The sequence below is a fragment of the Aulostomus chinensis genome, chromosome 19 (assembly GCF_037954235.1).
Source record: "Aulostomus chinensis isolate RoL2024-O1b breed Wild chromosome 19, RoL_Achi_v1.0, whole genome shotgun sequence".
NCBI lineage: Eukaryota > Metazoa > Chordata > Actinopteri > Syngnathiformes > Aulostomidae > Aulostomus > Aulostomus chinensis.
The window spans coordinates 24,591,674-24,611,141 of NC_141338.1; the positions used below are offsets into that span (position 1 = coordinate 24,591,674).

General features: G+C 44.5%; 1 protein-coding gene across 3 annotated transcripts in view; it reads left to right on the top strand.

The window, feature by feature from the left end:
- The window catches only part of mbd2 (methyl-CpG binding domain protein 2), a 43,749-nt gene that overhangs the window by 11,156 nt on the left and 13,125 nt on the right, over positions 1–19,468 (top strand). For 2 of the 3 annotated variants that reach the window (XM_086187203.1, XM_086187202.1), the window contains exons 3-5: positions 5,280–5,420; positions 8,356–8,446; positions 10,249–10,426. In XM_086187203.1, the coding sequence (XP_086043329.1) occupies positions 5,280–5,420; positions 8,356–8,446; positions 10,249–10,426 (410 nt within the window). The remainder of the gene's footprint in view (positions 1–5,279; positions 5,421–8,355; positions 8,447–10,248; positions 10,427–19,468) is intronic. The other variant, XM_086187205.1, reaches the window with a different exon arrangement.

The window sequence follows — 19,468 nt, forward strand, 5'->3', positions numbered from 1 at the left end:
CTGGGTCCCGGACTGAAACTGGGAGACGGTTCCACAGGAGGGGAGCCTGATAGCTGAAGGCTCTGGCTCCATTCTACTGTTAGAACTCTAGGAACCAGCAGGAACCCTGCCTCCTGGGAGTGAAGGGTTCTAGCTGGATCATAGGGGACTAGGAGCTCTGTCAGGGAGGAAGGAGCCTGATTGTTGATACATGTGTATCAATGGCTGATGTATTATTCTGTTCCAATACACCACAATAGTCATAAAATAAAATTTCCAAGTCCATATCTTATATTTTTCAATATCATTTGAAGGAACTACTTATCCCTGCCACCGTTATAAGCCTACACCTTACTAAAAAGTAATCACTCAGTCCATAGCTTCAAACAGCTCAAGATTGGATCAGTTTATTTGTATTTTTATTCTCAAAGCTCTGCTTCAGTCTCTTTCGCTTCCCTTGACCTCTAAAGCTTTTTATTCCAGCTAAACTGTGGTGTTCACAACTTGAGACAAGCCAAATGATTACACCTCCCATTGTTCTGCACTGCTCTGCCAGTTTGCTATGAGATAAACAGGGGCTCAGCTGCTGAACAGTTTTATTGTAATTGGATCTTAGTCTTCTTCCCTTTGTCATTTAAAATGTAGGCTTAGAACTTGTCTGATGAACCCATCCGTCCATCCATTTTCCATACTGCTTATCTGTTGAGGGTTGTGGGGGGGCTGGAGCCTATCCCAGCTGACATTGGGTGAGAGGCGAGGTACACCCTGGACGGGTCGCCAGTGTGTCGCAGGGCCCAAACTTAACAGTACAAGGTCAACAAACCTTCCAGCCACTCGCATCATGTTCACATTGCCTCACATGGCAAAATAATTATTAAGAACAACAAAGATTAGAATCTGTGTTTTGAGTGAGCACACAACAAAAAGCAGTACACCACCAGAAAAACTGCTGAAAACTGATCTTGCTGGGCGTTTGTCCATTTTAAAGTCCATCCCTCCATCCATCCACCCATCCATCCATCCATCCATCCATCCATCCACCCATCCATCCCTCCCTCCATGTTCTCCCTCTTCTCCTGTTCAGGGTGGTGGGGGTGGAGCCTATCCCAGCTGACATTGGGTGAGAGGCGAGGTACACCCTGGACGGGTCGCCAGTGTGTCGCAGGGCCCAAACTTAACAGTACAAGGTCAACAAACCTTCCAGCCACTCGCATCATGTTCACATTGCCTCACATACCTCAGGACAGAACCCAAGCAGGCACAGGGAGAACATGCAAACTACACAAAAGGACCCTGTGCTCAAGCAAGGAACCTTCTGGCTGCTATAAACCTCTTATTTCCTAATCTCTTCCACACAATTTGCTTTTTATTGCAGTCATTTCTGTTGTTTGGTTGTATTGTCGTGTAAAATAAACAAAATAATCAAGCCGCTTGAGTGGTTTCCAATATTCATTTTAGGCTACAATAGAAATAATTAATTGAATTTTGATTGTTAAATGTCAATATAAGATTCAAAAATGGGTTTTGCCACTTGTAAAAAAAGAGTAAATAATAGGTTGAAATCTTCCTCCATCTTTTTCACAATGGCTATTTAGAGGAATTTCTGCATTTGTGCCTTGGAAAGCACCGGTTATAGCCTGAGACTTTGATGTAAAAGATCCTTCGTTTTGTCTCAGTGTTGAAAAAAAAATCTTTGTCTCAATATGCAGTTAAAGATTCCTTCCATCCATGTGTTAAGACTGGTGAAACTACTCTCCAAACAAGAGTACTTGCTTGTGCCTGAAATGTTTTTATTCCACCAAAAAAATGTTAAATAAAAATAACTTAGTGAAAGTGATATTCCGTTATCGTTAAGCCTTGGCCTTGTTTTGTCATGTTTTTGGCAAAATAATTATTAAGAACAACAAAGATTAGAATCTGTGTTTTGAGTGAGCACACAACAAAAAGCAGTACACCACCAGAAAAACTGCTGAAAACTGATCTTGCTGGGCGTTTGTCCATTTTAAAGTCCATCCCTCCATCCATCCACCCATCCATCCATCTATCCATCCATCCATCCACCCATCCATCCCTCCCTCCATGTTCTCCCTCTTCTCCTGTTCAGGGTGGTGGGGGTGGAGCCTATCCCAGCAGCCTTTCCCCTGGACAGGTCACCAGTCCATGGCAGGGCCAACACATAGAGACAGACAACCATTGGCTCTCCCAGCCACGCCTACGGTCAATTTAGAGTCTGGATTAACCTGGTCCCTCTTGATGTCTTTGGACTGTGGAGGAAGCTGGAGTACCAGAGAGAACCCAGCAGGAACAGGGAGAACATGGAGACTCACCCAGAAAGACCCCGTGCTGCAGCCGGGGCTCCACCCACAACCTTCTTGCTGGGGGGCCACAGTGAGGACCACTGCTCCACTGGGCCACACAATTCAAAGTCAATACACTAAACTTTTTTTTTTTTTTTTTCAAAATCAGGAACAAATTAATTCGCTCATTGTATTTTAGATATACGGCCTTATCTTATAAAATGGCAATACTTTACTTCTTGTTTGCTGGTCGATCTTTCTGATTTGAAATGATTTTGTCAGTGTACCCTTGAAGAGTCAGCAGAGACGGCTGAACTGACAGTGTCAGGCTGCTGTCCCCATTGCAAACTGATCCTGTATCATCCCGTCCTCGTGACATAGATTCCAGAGGCGAACTGAACAAGGCTGGACTCCCACGAACTTTGACTCGTCATACAGGAAGAGCACAGCTGTTACTAATGATGTTAACAATGGCCCTGTTCCGTTCAAGCGTCACAGAGAGACAGGACAGCAAAGCAGGATGTGCAACACCACCACGACCCTGAAACTGAAGCAGCCACATGTTCCTCCACGCATGCTTCATACCAAGTGTTCACATAGTTTTAGCAGATCACTTTGAATTGTCAGAGTTGTGTGGAATGGTTGGATGAAATGACAGTTTGCACTGTTTGGTCGATCCAAAATAAAAATGGAAGCCATGCATTCATGTATTTTGGAGGGAGGTGGGACCCCCTCTGTGGATCGCATGCTCAGTGACCCCTTTGACATGCCGTAGTTGGAGAAACCCAGGTGTGACTAATAAAGTGCCAAAACTCTCCAAATTAATTGGACTTTCATTGTCACTCTTTTAAATATTTTTTTTTACAATTATAAATCTGTATTTGAAAAACAAAAGAAACAAAAACAGGGGTCATATGCTCCACCGAGACGATTAAATCTTCATCGTTTTAAAATTCGAAGCTTACTTTTATGCCCTGATGATAATTGGAATTTGCATGTTTTAGTTACTTTATGTCCTGTGGATGCTGGATGGTATCATCTGGTATTGTAAACAAATATGAAGGCTTTCTGTGCACCACAGGAAGGCAGTGGATTCAAGTGGATATGATTTATTTAAGAGGATGAATTTATAAATGTCTGTCGTAAAAATGATGACAACCCAGCAGCATGTCAGCTATCAGAGAACCCGTCTGGTAGATTTCTATGAGCAGGCTGCAGTTTCAACCGTTCAAAAGTATTTATTATCACAGGCACTCTCACTGGCTCTTGTCCCTGTTTTTACACAACCAAGGAGGTGGAATAGGAAATAAAACATACTAGGAAAATGAAAAAGCATAAAATAAATCTTGCCCCCCTTTGACTCCTGTGGCTTGAATCCAAACATGAATTTAGATCAGTTTCAGGTTTATAATGATTATGTTCCTCAGAGGGAGGCCAGAGCCCTGGCACTGTGAATGTGCCCTCACCGGAGGGCTGTTCTATTCTGAATAGAATACAACAGTAATTGAATTGATCAGCCACACCTGTGCTTAACCTCAGGTCAGGTCAAACTGTCAGCTATGAGAATTGCCTGTTGTGCACACTGATGCACTTCTTAAAGCTTAAAGTCGCACTTTTCCGTTTACATCCGGACCTCATAATGAACCTGTTGTGTGTGGTATTGTTGTTGAGGCCACCAAATCCTCCTTTTCTCAACTTCTAGAAACATCAACAGCGATTTAAAAGAAACCATCATGGCTGTGGGAGTGGGCATGAGACTCGTGGATGAGCAAACAGTCACACGATGACTGGGATTTATGAAACAGAATGATGCTCATACTCATAGCACTGTGACTGCACCCACAGCGTCGGCCTCTCATCGACACAGTACTCTACATTTGGACTTGGTCACACCGAAACTGAGTGACTTACAATGTGTGCACTTGCTTTTTCCCCTGAGCCTCAAGGGAGGCAAGTCTTACAACATGAAGCTGTCTGCCAAACACACACACACACACACACACACACACACACACACACACACACACACACACACACACACACACACATCCTTGTGATTAACTTAACTATATCTCTTCTAATTTCTATCTCTGACATTAAAGCAAGTATTGATCGTCAAACGGCTCTTTATACTGTGGAGGGATTGCCTTGTGCCTTGCCCTTTTCCAAAAATGTCCTCTCTCTGTTGTTACAAGTGCATACAAACACACACACACACACACACACACACACACACACACACACACACACACACACACACACACACACACACGCACATGCTTCCTTCCTTGTCTGCTGTACATTTAACCCTTTACGCCCATCAGACACACAAACACAGGTTTATTTTCACACTCTAGCTGTTTTTGCAACCCTTGACCAACACACTCCAACAACGACTGTACTGACCGACTTAAAAAAAGTCCACAGGTGCACCTCTGGCTTTGAAATGTCTAAAAATGATAAATGGACGTAACTTTATCTTCAGAGAAATAAATGTCGCTGTTATTTTCACACCGGAGAGTAACATTTATCTTCTAAAATTAATTATATCAAAACATTACAAAGGCAACAGATTAAGCAAAAGAAGAGCAAGATAAGACTGTGGTCTCCAGCATGGTGACATCCATTTCTGGGTGAGTCTGCATGTTCTCCCTGTTCCTGCTGGGTTCTCTCTGGTACTCCAGCTTCCTCCACAGTCCAAAGACATCAAGAGGGACCAGGTTAATCCAGACTCTAAATTGACCGTAGGCGTGGCTGGGAGAGCCAATGGTTGTCTGTCTCTATGTGTTGGCCCTGCCATGGACTGGTGACCTGTCCAGGGTGAACCCCGCCTCTCACCTGAGGGCTGCTGGGATAGGCTCCACCCCCATCACCCTGAGCAGGAGAAGAGGGAGAACATGGAGGGATGGAGGGATGGATGGATGGATGATGGATGGATGGATGGAATCAGTGAAGGGAAGCAAACCTTTCCCTAACACACAGACTCTGTTTCTGTCTTATCAGGGTGGGAAGCCAGACCTGAACACAGTTCTGCCCATTAGACAGACTGCATCCATCTTTAAACAGCCCGTTACCAAGGTTACGAGTTATCCAGGCAACAGGGTGAAGACAGACCTGCAAAAAGCTGTGGAGCAGCCCAGACAGGTAAGACTTGGAAGGACTTGCCTTTTGCCTGGCCCTTTTCCAAAAATGTCCTCTATGTGTTGTTACAAGCACATGAATAGAAACACACACACACACACCCATACACAGGTGCGTGCATGGACACACACACATGCATGCACACACACACACACACCTACACACACACACACACACACACACACACACACACACACACACACACACACACACACACACCCATACACAGGTGCGTGCATGGACACACACACATGCACACACACACACACACACACACACACACACACACACACACACACACACCTACACACACACACACACACACACACACAGGTGCGTGCATAGACACGCACACACACACACACACACACACACACACACACACACACACACACACACACACACACACACACATTGATCTCAGCCTGACCTCAGGTTGGGTGAGTGACCGGTGCAAAAGCAACAAGTGTGGGAGGAGTTTGGAGTTGTCACCAAAGTGCTTCTGGGGAACTGTTGGAACACTGTAGCAAGGGGAAATGGAAAAGTATCCAAAATGTAGATGACATGGATGGGACACTGTTGACCACAGCTGAAGCAGTAATTGCCAACCCATCCTCCACACCAGTAGAGGCAGGGCTGGATGATGATGGGGGTCTTCTGGTCTCCATGTGTTTTGGGGATTTGGAATAGGTTTACAACCAGGTTCCTTGGGAGATACTGAAGGAGGTTGCTGTGGGAGAGGGGGACCCTACTCAAAGCTGCCCAATGGCTGCACACTCACATTGAGAGCTGTATTCAAATATGTGGCAATAAGTCGGACTCATTTCTAGCAGGGGGTGGCCTCATCCAGAGCAATGCCTTGTCACCTGTCCTTTTTGTGATTTTTGTGGACAAGATTTTGCGGTGTAGTCATGATTGGGCAGTTGGGTTGCTGTGTGGGGGGCTGGGGATCGTGTCTTTGCTTTTTGCAGATGATGTGGTCCTGATGGCATCATCAGTCTTTGACCACCAGCTCTCACAATATCGATTCCCAGCCAAGAGCAAAATTGGTTGGGATGAGGATGAGCACCTCTAAATCTGAGGCCATGGTTCTCTGCAGGGAAACGATAGATTGTCCTCTTAAATTGAGTAAATGAGTCCTTACCCCAAGTTAAAGAGTAATACAATAAAAACATAATCTCAGTGACTGCTTCTTGAGTAAGGGGACCATGCAGTGTGAGAGGAACCAAAGAATCGAAGCAGCAGGAGCAGTTTTACAATTCTTCCAGCAGCTATACTTAGCCAGAACCTAGAGCTCTCACTTGTAGTTTCATTTCATGACCAAAAGAATGAAATTGCAAATAGAATTTTTCCAAAATAGTTGTCAGTCAGCGGGGAGCTGGTGTCTCGTTCAGGGATCAGGTCAGTCATCCATGAGAAACTGTGTGTGGAGCTGCTGCTCCGTTTGTTGAAAGGAGCCATCTGAGGTGGCTTGGGTGTCTAGTCAAGAGGCCACCTGGTCACCTCCTGAGAGTGGTGCACATCCAGCTGGGAGGAAATCATGGGCTAGACCAAGGACCAGGTGGAGGGACTGTATCGCTATGCTGGCCAGGGAGCCTCAGGATCCCCTGGTCAATGCTGGTCAATGTGGCCAGGGAAAGGGAAGTTTTGGGTTCCCTGCTGGACCTGCTACCTCTGTGACTTCAAAAAAGTGGTTGAAGATGGATGGATTGTGTTTTTCCTGAAGAAATGCAGCCAATTCATCATGCAACTTTTGTTTTTTATAGACTTTGGTTTGAAAAGTGTGGCCAAGTGTGGCCAGGAATTTTCACTGGGTGCTGCCTCTTTTTGTAGTTCTTCCATCATAGTTGTGCTTTGTGGTCAAAAGCCAGGTTTGCAGTGCTTATTCTCCCAGGCAGGCAGCTGACAACTACAGCGGCAACAGAGGAGCTCAAGGGGTACAATTTCCCCCACAGTTTCAGTAATTACAGCAGACTGGATTTATTTGTAACAAGTTAGAAATGGCAAATATGTCAAATTAAAAAGTAGATTTAATGACTCGAAAATATACTCTGTTTGTATAGGTAATATAGGTAATTTAAAAACCCTCATGATTGGACTTCAGGATCTGGCCCGTAACTACATTGCCAATATGGTGACCCAATACGAGGCTGCTCACAGCCTTAGATCCTTGTGCAGGTCACTTCTGGCTGTTGCAGAGTCGAAGGTCCAAACAAGAGGTGACCTTGTCCTCTCCATCAGGACCCCTCGTCTCAGGAATGACCTTCCTGAGGAAATGCGATTTGAATAATCATTGAACCCTTTTAAATAACTTCTTAAGACTCATTTTTACACACTTGCCTTTTATGATGTTGTCTTAAATTGCTCTCGATTTTAAACTTATTGATTTTTTACCTTAACCAACTGATTGTTGGTCTTCTGTTGGGTCTTCTGCTTTGTGAAGCACTTTTTAAACCTTGCATTTTGCAGTATCCAGAGGAAAAGTCCTTGTAACGTGTACATTGAACATTTTGTCTTCAAATAAACAGAACCACCTTCTTCATCTCGATTGTGTTACTTTCTTAACAGGCTTATGTGAACAGATGTAAGATGGTAGTTTACCTAAACTGCCTTTGAACAAACACCAGTGACTGAGTCTCTTTGACGTGAGTGAGGACCAAGCCTTATATTAGGGTTTTACATGGTCAGATTACAAGAAAACACAACTTAGTTTGCCTTGATGTCAATTTGATATTGTACCTGTTACTGGTATACTAGCTTTTTATTATGAGCTCAACAAAACCTTTCCTCCTGGAAAATGTACAATGCAGCAGCAGACCTTAGCTGAGACAAGGAGCAGATGAGTTGCTGGAACAAAGCAGTGGAAGGACACTGAAACCAAATTGCTCCTTCTGTCAACAGCAGCGACAACTTGGTTAGTCTCTCTGTCTCATTGCAGCTGTTTTGGGAGAGAAGATTGAAAGGTCTGCGGTCATCGGACATTACAGAGGAAGTTCTAAGAGTCATGGACCTGCCCAAAGGCCTGCAGAGTGAGTCTCCAGCATGAATCTCAGAACCATCCGTGGTCCAATCCTGGCACCTGACCAGGGGCGGATCCAGAGTTTTTTGTTTTTTTTGGGGGGGGGGGGTGTACCAACACTTACTTTGGGTTGGCTAGTGTCACCTTTCTGGGGGTTTAAACCCCACAGTACCCCTGAAATGCATAGTAAACTACATTTTGACACAGTTATACCTACTAACCTATAACCCAGTTTGGGGAAAACTGACTGTTGTACCTGAAATCTGCAAAATAACATCACTAAATACGAACACAGATCCCACAAAGTTAAGGGTCTAATGTGGACTAAATTCAAAGGTCTCAAATAGAGAATGAATAACAGTGTAGAAGAATAACTTTGTTTTTTTCACTGTTACCTCTCTACATGTGAACCTCTAAAGGTTAATAGTCATATTATTGGCAAATATATCTAACCTGTACAAAAGGTATGACAATGACTTCAATTTGTATTCTGATTTTATAAATCCTTATTTATTGCTTAACACTTCACAAAATCGCTTGACAAAACTTGAGGTGCTCCCCACAATGAATGCACTCAAACAACTGCCATCAGTTTAATTGAATTTTGTAATTAAAAGTCAGTAAATTCTACATTTAAATACATTTTTCCATTCCTGTAATTTCACCTGAGCTCGGTTGGTCCGACTCCTTCTTGGTGTTTTCTTCCACACCTGATCCAGTTGGTCTCTCCCTTGGTGCAACTGGAAGTATTGATAGACGTACAGTACGACTATTTTATTAAATTTATATTTAAGTTGTATTTTCTACACTTACACTATCGTATAAAGTGCAGATGTTAAACAAAGGCATGCAATTAAAAAGAATACAGTGCACACATCAGTTTCATTTAGTAATTAAAAGTAAGTAATTTAACTCTCAAATAATTCAGAATAACAAAGACTAATATGGGGTAAGTATGACCAGACTTCAAATCAGCTGTCCCCGTTTTGAAGCCATGGCATCTCAGTCTGCCTCTTCTTGAAAAACTTATAATGTCTCCTTGTTTTCTTTTCATTGTTGCCCCAAGAAAGAGTGTCAGAGGGACCGGTCACCTGGCCAAGAAAATACTAATGGTGGCTACTTGGCTAGGCTAACGCTACTGGTAAAAACAGAGATTGAATGAATTGGTACAGTAATGCTACCACGTTAGTTTTCAAAATAAAAACATTGTTAACTTATAACTCATAAGTTAACAATGTTTTGATACTATAGTATAAAGTGCAGATGTTAAACAAACTTATAACTCATAAGTTAACAAGGTTTTGATTTTGAAAACTAACGCAGTGACATTACTGTACCTTCTTCTCTGTTGAGAGAGTGAAATTAATGGAATTGTCGTGTATTTTGTGAAATACACGACAATTCCATTCATTTCATGGGGTCGCTTATGGCGGCTCTTCTCCATAGACTTGCATAGAGAATGGGGACAACTCTATGTGACAACCAGAGCTGTTTTCTTCCCCCTCAATGTCACTTCTACTTGATGGTTCTGCTCTGAGATAATGAAACGGTGTTGCCAGATTTCGAGAGAGAAACCTGCAACCAGGGACGGAAACCTGCCAATCGACAACATAATCGCAGAGCTGCTTAAATAAAGTAGATTTGGCAATACCACTTGGAGCGCTACAGAGGATGATTGACGACAACCAGAGCCAATGGAAATGGGGTGGCACACGGGGTGGCCAATAATATTACAGGGGGGGGCGGGTGCCACCCTGTGTCACCCCTTACCCACCGCCACTGCACCTGACCTCTACCCTCTTGCTTCTTTAGGTGTTGGTCCAGACTCCAGTGATGAAACTCTGCTGTCTACCATTGCCAGCGCTCTGCACATGAGCTCTGCTCCCATCTTGGGACAGACATCTGCAGCTGCTGAGAAGAACCCCTCCATCTGGCTGAACACGTCCCAGCCACTGTGCAAGGCCTTCACGATCACGGATGAACACATCAGGTAAGAGACACAGTCTTGATATTGGAATAATATTGGTCATTCTTTACACTGCTTTAATCTGTGTGTCCAGTCACAAGCTCAACCCACCATTCATCTTTTGTGGGTTTCATGTGGATCCAAATTTTAACCTAATCTAATCAAACCTGTCCTATCCTGTCCTACCCTAACTGAGTTTGCATGCTTGCACCGTGGATGTTGCTACTCCCTCCAGCCACTAGGAGGAGCCTGTACGGGGCCCAGCTGTGAGGATTCATCTAACCCTCCTCTATTTTCTGTTTATTCCATGGTTGCAGTGACATACAATTATTTGAGGTCAAGTATATTGGGGTTTTAACACTCTTATCAGACCCTGTACATTTGCTAATCTGAAGCATAAAAAATAAGAGTCACTGTCTCCCACCGAGCATAGGTTGTTGTTCAGCATAAAAGATCCAAATGTTTTGTTTTCATCCCTTCAGTCATTGTGACTGGTATTTATAGTATACCATGATAACATGAAACCGTATAACCATACATTTGCCGAGACAGTTGGCGTACCATGATAATCTCGCTCCCTTGTCTCCCATCTGAGAAGGGAGATGAGGAGACAAGGAGGACACACTACGAAAAGTAACAATGGCCACATGCATGAATCAATACTCAGGACCACTGACCCTTAGTTTCCAAACAGCATTCCAGCTACATTATCTTTTTTGTTTGTTTGCTTTTTATGGAAAAAGTCTTTATTGTTTTGCAGGAAATTTGTTGTTTTCACACCCAGAAATAAACAACCACACACAATGTACACACATACATTGACATAAATGCATCAATCACTAACAGTCCTAATGTCTGATATCATATTCAACACACACACACACACACACACACACACACACACACACACACACACACACACACACACACACACACACACACACACTAAGCCATGCTGACATGCTGAAAGTCACACACTACCAGTCAAAAGTGGTCTCACCCTCTTATTGAATGATTTTCTTTATTTTCACGACAGTTTACACTGCAGGTTCTTACTGAAGGCATCAGAACTATGAATGAACACATCTGGAATTGTGTAGTAAACAAAAAAGTGTGTATAACTGAAAACATGTTTATGTTTTTGATTCTACAAAATCTCCACCCTTTGCTTCGACTCCTGCTCTGCTCACTTGTGGCGTTTTCTTCATGAGCTTCATGAGGTCATCACCTGAAACGGTTCTCCAACAGTCTCGAAGGAGTTCCAGAGGTGCTGTGCACTTGTTGGCCCTTTGGCCTTCACTCTGCGCTCCATCTCATCCCGAACATCTGGATTGGGTTCAGGGGTCAGGTGACTGGAGGCCAGGTCATCTGGGTAGCCTTAATCAAATAGCCCTTGTACACACACACATTTATATACGCTCACTAGCAACTTTATTAGGCACACCTGTCCAACTGCTCATTAACACAAATTACTAATCAGCCAATCACATGGCAGCAACTCAATGCATTTAGGAATGTAGACATGGTCAAGACCATCTGCTGCAGTTCAAACTGAGCATCAGAGTGGGGAAGAAAGGTGAGTTAAGTGACTTTGAATGTGCATGGTAGTTGGTGCCAGACGGTCTGGTCTGAGTATTTCAGAAACTGCTGATCTACTGGGACTTTCAGGCTCAACCATCTCTAGGGTTTACAGAGAACAGTCCGAAAAAGAGAGAATATCCAGTGAGCGGCAGTTCTGAGGGCGAAAATGCTTTGTTGATGCCAGAGGTCAGAGGAGGATGACCAGACTGGTTCGAGCTGATAGAACGGCAACAGTAACTCAAATAACCACTCGTTACAACCAAGGTATGCAGAAGAGCATCTCTGAACGTGCAACACGTCGAACCTTGAGGCAGATGGGGTACAGCAGCAGAAGACCCCGCCGGGTGCCACTGCTGTCAGCTAAGAACAGAAAACGGAGGCTACAATTCGCACAGGCTCACCAAAATTGGACAACAGAAGATTGGAAAAACGTTGCCTGGTCTGATGAGTCTGGATTTCTTCTGCGACATTTGGATGGTAGGGTCAGAATTTGGCGTCAGCAACATGAAAGCATGGATCCATCCTGCCTTGTATCAATGGTCCAGGCTGCTGCTGGTGGTGTAATGGTGTGGGGATATTTTCTTGGCACACTTTGGGCCCCTTAGTACCAATTGAGCATCGTTGCAACACCACAGCCTACCTGCGTGTTGTTGCTGACCATGTTCATCCCTTGATGACCACAGTGGACCCATCTTCTGATGGCTACTTCCAGCAGGATAACGCGCCATGTCATAAAGCTCGAATCATCTCAGACTGGTTTCTTGAACATGACAATGAGGTGACTGTACTCCAACGGCCTCCACAGTACACATATATGTGTGTGTGTGTGTACAAGGGCTATTTGATTTAGGCTACCCAGATGACCTGACCTCCAGTCACCTGACCTGAACCAGTCATAACAGATACAATATCAAATTGACATCAAGGCAAACTAAGTTGTGTTTTCTTGTAATCTGACCATGTAAAACCCTAATATAAGGCTTGGTCCTCACTCACGTCAAAGAGACTCAGTCACTGGTGTTTGTTCAAAGGCAGTTTAGGTAAACTACCATCTTACATCTGTTCACATAAGCCTGTTAAGAAAGTAACACAATCGAGATGAAGAAGGTGGTTCTGTTTATTTGAAGACAAAATGTTCAATGTACACGTTACAAGGACTTTTCCTCTGGATACTGCAAAATGAGAGGCGGGGTTCACCCTGGACAGGTCACCAGTCCATGGCAGGGCCAACACATAGAGACAGACAACCATTGGCCCTCCCAGCCACGCCTACGGTCAATTTAGAGTCTGGATTAACCTGGTCCCTCTTGATGTCTTTGGACTGTGGAGGAAGCTGGAGTACCAGAGAAGGGGTGATAGAGAGTTAAATATCTTTCTTAAAGGCAATGATACAAGATTTTGTGATTAAGAAAACTTGAATGCAGTGGTCCTCACTGTGGCCCCCCATCAAGAAGGTTCTTGGTGGAGCCCCGGCTGCAGCACGGGGTCTTTCTGTGTGAGTCTCCATGTTCTCCCTGTTCCTGCTGGGTTCTCTCTGGTACTCCAGCTTCCTCCACAGTCCAAAGACATCAAGAGGGGACCAGGTTAATCCAGACTCTAAATTGACCGTAGGCGTGGCTGGGAGAGCCAATGGTTGTCTGTCTCTATGTGTTGGCCCTGCCATGGACTGGTGACCTGTCCAGGGGGAAGGCTGCTAGGATAGGCTCCACCCCCACCACCCTGAACAGGAGAAGAGGGGGAACATGGAGGGAGGGATGGATGATGGATGGATGATGGAGGGATGATGGAGGGAGGGATGGGTGGGTGGATGATGGATGGATTGATGGATGTGTTGATACTTGCGAATCTTATTATTAATTTGTAATGCACATGAAAATTATGAGTGTATTTTCCCTCCACATTTTTTTGATTCTGCATTTTTAAACCAAAGGAAGGTTAATTCCATACATGTGTTGTTCAAAGTTTAAGCACAGCAGTCACCCCTGTTCCAGTGGTGTCATCACCACATGTAGAACTGCTTCTTAAGGGGAGTGAACACACTGACGGGGTCTGTCTGTCATTCAAAGTTAAAGTGTCATCTTGTGTGTATCCTCAGTGTTCAGTTAGAAGTGGAGAGACAGGATGAAGGCCCTGTGTTGTTTGTAAATCTGGGAGAGATCAGAGACACATTTAGAACTAGAACCTCTTGTCTGTTCCAACCTCTAATTAAACCGCTACATGAGAGGTCGCCACCCTGAGACAGATGGGTTCAGATACATGTATGCTGGGCAAATGAGTCATCAGTTGTAGGGCAAGAGGATGATGGGTGAGTGATGGGAGAGTGCTGAGACGATGAGAGATTAATAAATCAGCACGAAGCCAGAGGAGGGTGATCAAGAAAGAGGGTGCCACCACAGTCACACTGGGAAATCAAATGAGCTCTGGCCAGCTGTTCCCAGAGAGCAGCCCGGCTGATAAACCTGCAGGTCACCAGGTCAAGCGCACCTGCTGGTCTATGGGTGCTTTTGACCTCAGAGCTTGCAGATAGGGTCTGCTCTCACCACCCCCCCCCCCCCCCCCCTTTATGAAGATGCGCTGGTGGAGGAAAGGTCGTCGTCGCCCAAAAGAGAGACATTTCCATCAGTACTGCTAATTTTTTCCTTTATGGTACAGGGTTCCAACACCCCTCTTGCTTGGTCATGTGACACAGATATTGTGTGAACCTTCTCAGTGCTAACTAGATGATGCCTCACTCTCAGTGTGGGACACTGGATTACACCTCCTGCTGCTGCTGCTGTGAGAAGGTTCATTCCCATCATAAAAAGGATGGGAGAGATATTTCCTGTGGGGATACATTCAAGATGCACTGTTGGAATGAATCCTCCTAGGCAGCTGATCACCTGATGGAATGTCGCGCTGGAGCCTTTCTTGGAACAGGTCACGTGGTTCGGCTCCTGGCATGGTGAGGTCTGACCAGACAATTGTGAGGTTGCCTTTCCTCTGCTCGTCTGGCCCAGACTCCTTCGCTTCATTTATCCTGTGGCTCTGCATTGCACTTGGCGGACCTTTGTTCCACAACCAGAGCTCTGATGTTTTTGCAGACTGACCCACAATGACACTTGGTGGTGAATTCCTCCGTGTTGCTTGCCTTTGTGGGCCTGTGGCAGTCTTTCCTGGGGGGCAGTTTTCTCTCCAACCAACTGTCATCCTGTTTTCCTGGATGCCACTGAGAGAATGTGAGGAACAGTGTACGTTACGTGTAGCAGACACTTGTTGAGGCACCGGTTTATGAAGGAGTACTTTGATTCGTGTGTTTGCACAGGGACATGCGCATTTATCAGCATTTCTCTGAACAAGCCAGTTCAAGCTACGTAGCGACTGTCGTCCCTGCGTAGGATGTCAATAGACGGACAAAAATCCCATATCTGACGGTACTTTTACTTCTACATTTTAGGGAAGACATTTTGTCACATTGTCAGCATTTACTTAAAATGGAATACTAGTTTTGTAAATCTACTTTTTCTGATGTCATATCTTCTTTGAAACCAAGGACTGTAATGGACAGAATCTGTTTGCCTAAAGAAGGACTAAAACTGAAACATTGCAAATAAATACAATATAGTAGTCAGTTGAGAAGAGGAGTAGGTGATAAAAACTAAAAAAAAAAACTACAAAATCGGGCACATCTCACCAACCAAGTGTGAGAACTGGCCCACTCAGTGGGAAACATGTCACATGTACCAGGTCGCCATTTGGAAAAAAAATAAGATGGAGAGATTCAATAAATGTCATTCGGTATGCAGTGTTTGACGATATGATGTCCCAATCCAGAGATTTGTTAAAAACAAAAAAACAGGAAAATGAGTGAAAAGAGTGACAAGAGTCCGATCTCTCCTGTATGAAGAGTGTCTGTTACTTTACCTTTGTCTGGTTTCTTTTACACCCAAAGGGCGATAAATTATTATTTTCCACTCTTTAATTTAATGGGGCTTCAAGTTTCAGTCATTTTTTCCTGGCAATTCCACTCCGGTCTGAAACAGTGTTAAAGGCAGTGACGACAGCCTGACAGCAGGGGGCAATGTGGGAACACTGATACACTCTCTCTCTCTCTCTGCGTGTGTGTGTGTGTGTGTGTGTGTGTGTCAGTAGAAAACAGAGCAGACAGAACAGCTGGCCAAAGCCATTACAGCAGAATCACCAGAATCCATCACTACATCCTTTCCTCTCCTCTCCTCTCTTCTCCTCTCCTTCTTAAACTTGCCCTTTTCTTCTCCCATGATTTTTTGTCCTCTTCCTTATCTCTTCAGGCAGCTTCTTCTTCTTCTTTACTTTCCTTCCTTCCACCTTTCCCTCCTTTAATATTTCCTAATCTCTTCATTTATCCAACCCTTCCCCTCCTCTCTTTCCCTTCCATTTTTCCTTCAGCCCCTTCATTTTTCTTCATTCATTCCATTCTTTCTTTCTTTGCTTTCTTCCACCTTCTGTCCTCCCTTTAAAATTTAATTCCTTCTTCCGTTCATTCTTATCTTTTCCAAACACTGTGTGTTGTTCCATTGCTCCATCCGCCCAATAATTCATGTTTGTCCTCCACCTGCCTTTGTTTTTCCATCTTCTTCTCTCCTTTTCTATTTTCACCCCCTCCTTCCTCCTCTGTCTCCTCTCCACATTTCTCATCCCTCCCTCTCCCATTTTCATCCATCCTCTCCTCCTCCTTTTCTTATCTCTCTCCTCCATTAATTTCCAATTCTCTCCCTCTTCCCTCCTGTATCTCTCAGGCTGAATGTGCCTGTCATCTAAATCGCTCTCATTCCTCTCCTCTTCCCTCCTCATCTTCTTCCTTCCCCCTCTGCCACATCAGACTCACACAAGAATTCTCCAAACCAAATTGTCAAGTGTGCTAGTTATCCTCTAGGTGGGTCTTGGCTCAGTAAGACCAGCTCTGTTCTACAGAATGGTTCATATCCTTCACATAGCAAATCGCAGCTTCTGGGCCGTTGGTTTGTGGCTGCTAGAACAAAGCTACACAGACATGCTTCCTGCCCGCAGCGTTTGCACTGCTAGTGCACTGCTAGTGCACTGCTAGTGCGCTGCTAATGCACTGCTAATGCACTGCTAGTGCGCTGCTAGTGCGCTGCTAATGCACTGCTAATGCACTGCTAGTGCGCTGCTAGTGCACTGCTAATGCACTGCTAATGCACTGCTAGTGCGCTGCTAATGCACTGCTAGTGCACTGCTAATGCACTGCTAGTGCACTGCTAGTGCGCTGCTAGTGCGCTGCTAATGCACTGCTAGTGCACTGCTAGTGCGCTGCTAATGCACTGCTAGTGCACTGCTAGTGCGCTGCTAATGCACTGCTAGTGCACTGCTAATGCACTGCTAGTGCACTGCTAGTGCGCTGCTAGTGCGCTGCTAATGCACTGCTAGTGCACTGCTAGTGCGCTGCTAATGCACTGCTAGTGCACTGCTAGTGCGCTGCTAATGCACTGCTAGTGCACTGCTAGTGCGCTGCTAATGCACTGCTAATGCACTGCATTAGCATGAGCTAACGCAGCTGAGAAGTTCTGGCACAGATAACGGGAAAATACGCCACATAGTGAAGATGTGGTGTGAGAAAACCACCTCTGTTAAAGGGTGCAAACAAATTAAACCCATCCATCCATTTTCTACCGCTTATCTGTGAAGGGTAAAGGGGGGTGGAGCCTATCCCAGCTGACATCGGGCGAGAGGCGGGCTTCACCCTGGACGGGTCGCCAGTTGGTCACAGGGCCATCAGAGCAGTTAGAGCTGCAGTATCTTGCTCAAGGACACTTGGACACAGGATCAAACCAGCAACTGTTCCGTTGCTAGACAGCCACTCCAGCTCAGAGCCACGCCGCCATATGAAAATTAACTCCAGCTCTTTTTTATTTCTTTTAAACAAATGGGAAAGTATGCGGTGGGAAGTTGACACAGCTAGCTAGCCGGCTAGCACGTCACAGGTCGCTAACTGGTACAGTTTATAGTGAAGGGGATGAAGTATTTTATTAGATGCAGAATTAGGATATGCCTGAGAGCAGGAAAATCCATTTCAATGAACAAATTCACAATGAATGAATACATTTTTGTCATTGATTTGCCACATAAAGGCAGACAGGTGGTTGTCAACCTGTCTTTGAGTGGCAGCCCCCAGAATATTTAGATTGATATTTGCAGCCCCCTGCACTGTTTGTCCCACAGACACGGGAATACATTCAGTTTTTTAAGGTCTATCTAAATTACAGTGTGTTTGCATCGATCTGAATGACCATGAACAGAAAGGTGATGTCATATCACCGGTTTAACAGGGTTGATATTCTCGTCATTCAAGCCTTGTTGAAGTGTTTTTAAACAGTTTTCATTGCTTTTATAGTTTATTACTTGTTGTCATAGTTTTTTTTTTTTCCACAGAAACATTTGCCAACCCCCCAGAAATTCTGCAGTCCACCTCTTGGTGAAAAGTTGCAGTGCCAAGCTCCACATTTCCTGTTGACATTTCTATTGGTTCAAACTGTGCAAGCTGGGTTTCATCACTTGCCAGTAACCTTTTGTCTTTTTGCTATCGGTAGAGTCTCAGGACAGTTGTGTCAGTACAACCAAGAGTTTAGTCCTGAGCAAAATACAGCATATATTAAAGGGAAAGCAGAAATAGATCTCACAGAGTTAGGAGATAAGGCATAGGTCAGCATGTGGGAATTCAGGTTACGGTTCTCCCTGAATTGTTGCCATTGAAGCATCAGGATTTCTCCGACGGTGGAACTTTGACTACTTCTTTGGGCTTGAGCTCAGACACTGATACACATTAAACACCTGCTTTTCAGGACTTCCGGAATGAAGTTCAGGACTGGGTTGCAATTTTAATTGTAAAAACAATTAAAGATGTAATCACATGTATATTTAGAAGCATATTAAAAAAAAATTAGTATATATTTCCCCATCTCACATGTAAAAAACAAATGTATTGGTCATGTCTGATAACAAGCATCCAAGTTTTCCATCCATCCCTCCATTTTCTACCACTTACCCTGTTAAGGGTGGTGGGGGGTGGAGCCTATCCCAGCAGCCTTCCCCCTGGACACGTCACCAGTCCATGGCAGGGCCAACACATATAGACAGACAACCATTGGCTCTCCCAGCCACGCCTACAGTCAATTTAGAGTCTGGATTAACCTGGTCCCTCTTGATGTCTTTGGACTGTGGAGGAAGCTGGAGTACCAGAGAGAACGTTCAAGTCAGTCTTTTCATTTTCAGTGAGGCAGTTCTACGCCTTTGTAATTTATGGTGTGTCGTCTGTGTCGTTACACTTCTGCTTTGTGAGTGTGTGGTTTAGTAAATGTAGATCATCTCTAATATTGAAAATGACCAATTCCACCAAGTCACGTGTGAGCCCTACCGTGACGAGTTGTTCCTTCCAACCATCTGATGAGACACAGACTTGGCTGGTCAAAGGAGAGGTGACACACAGAAAACACCTGGCTGGGTTTAGGAAGA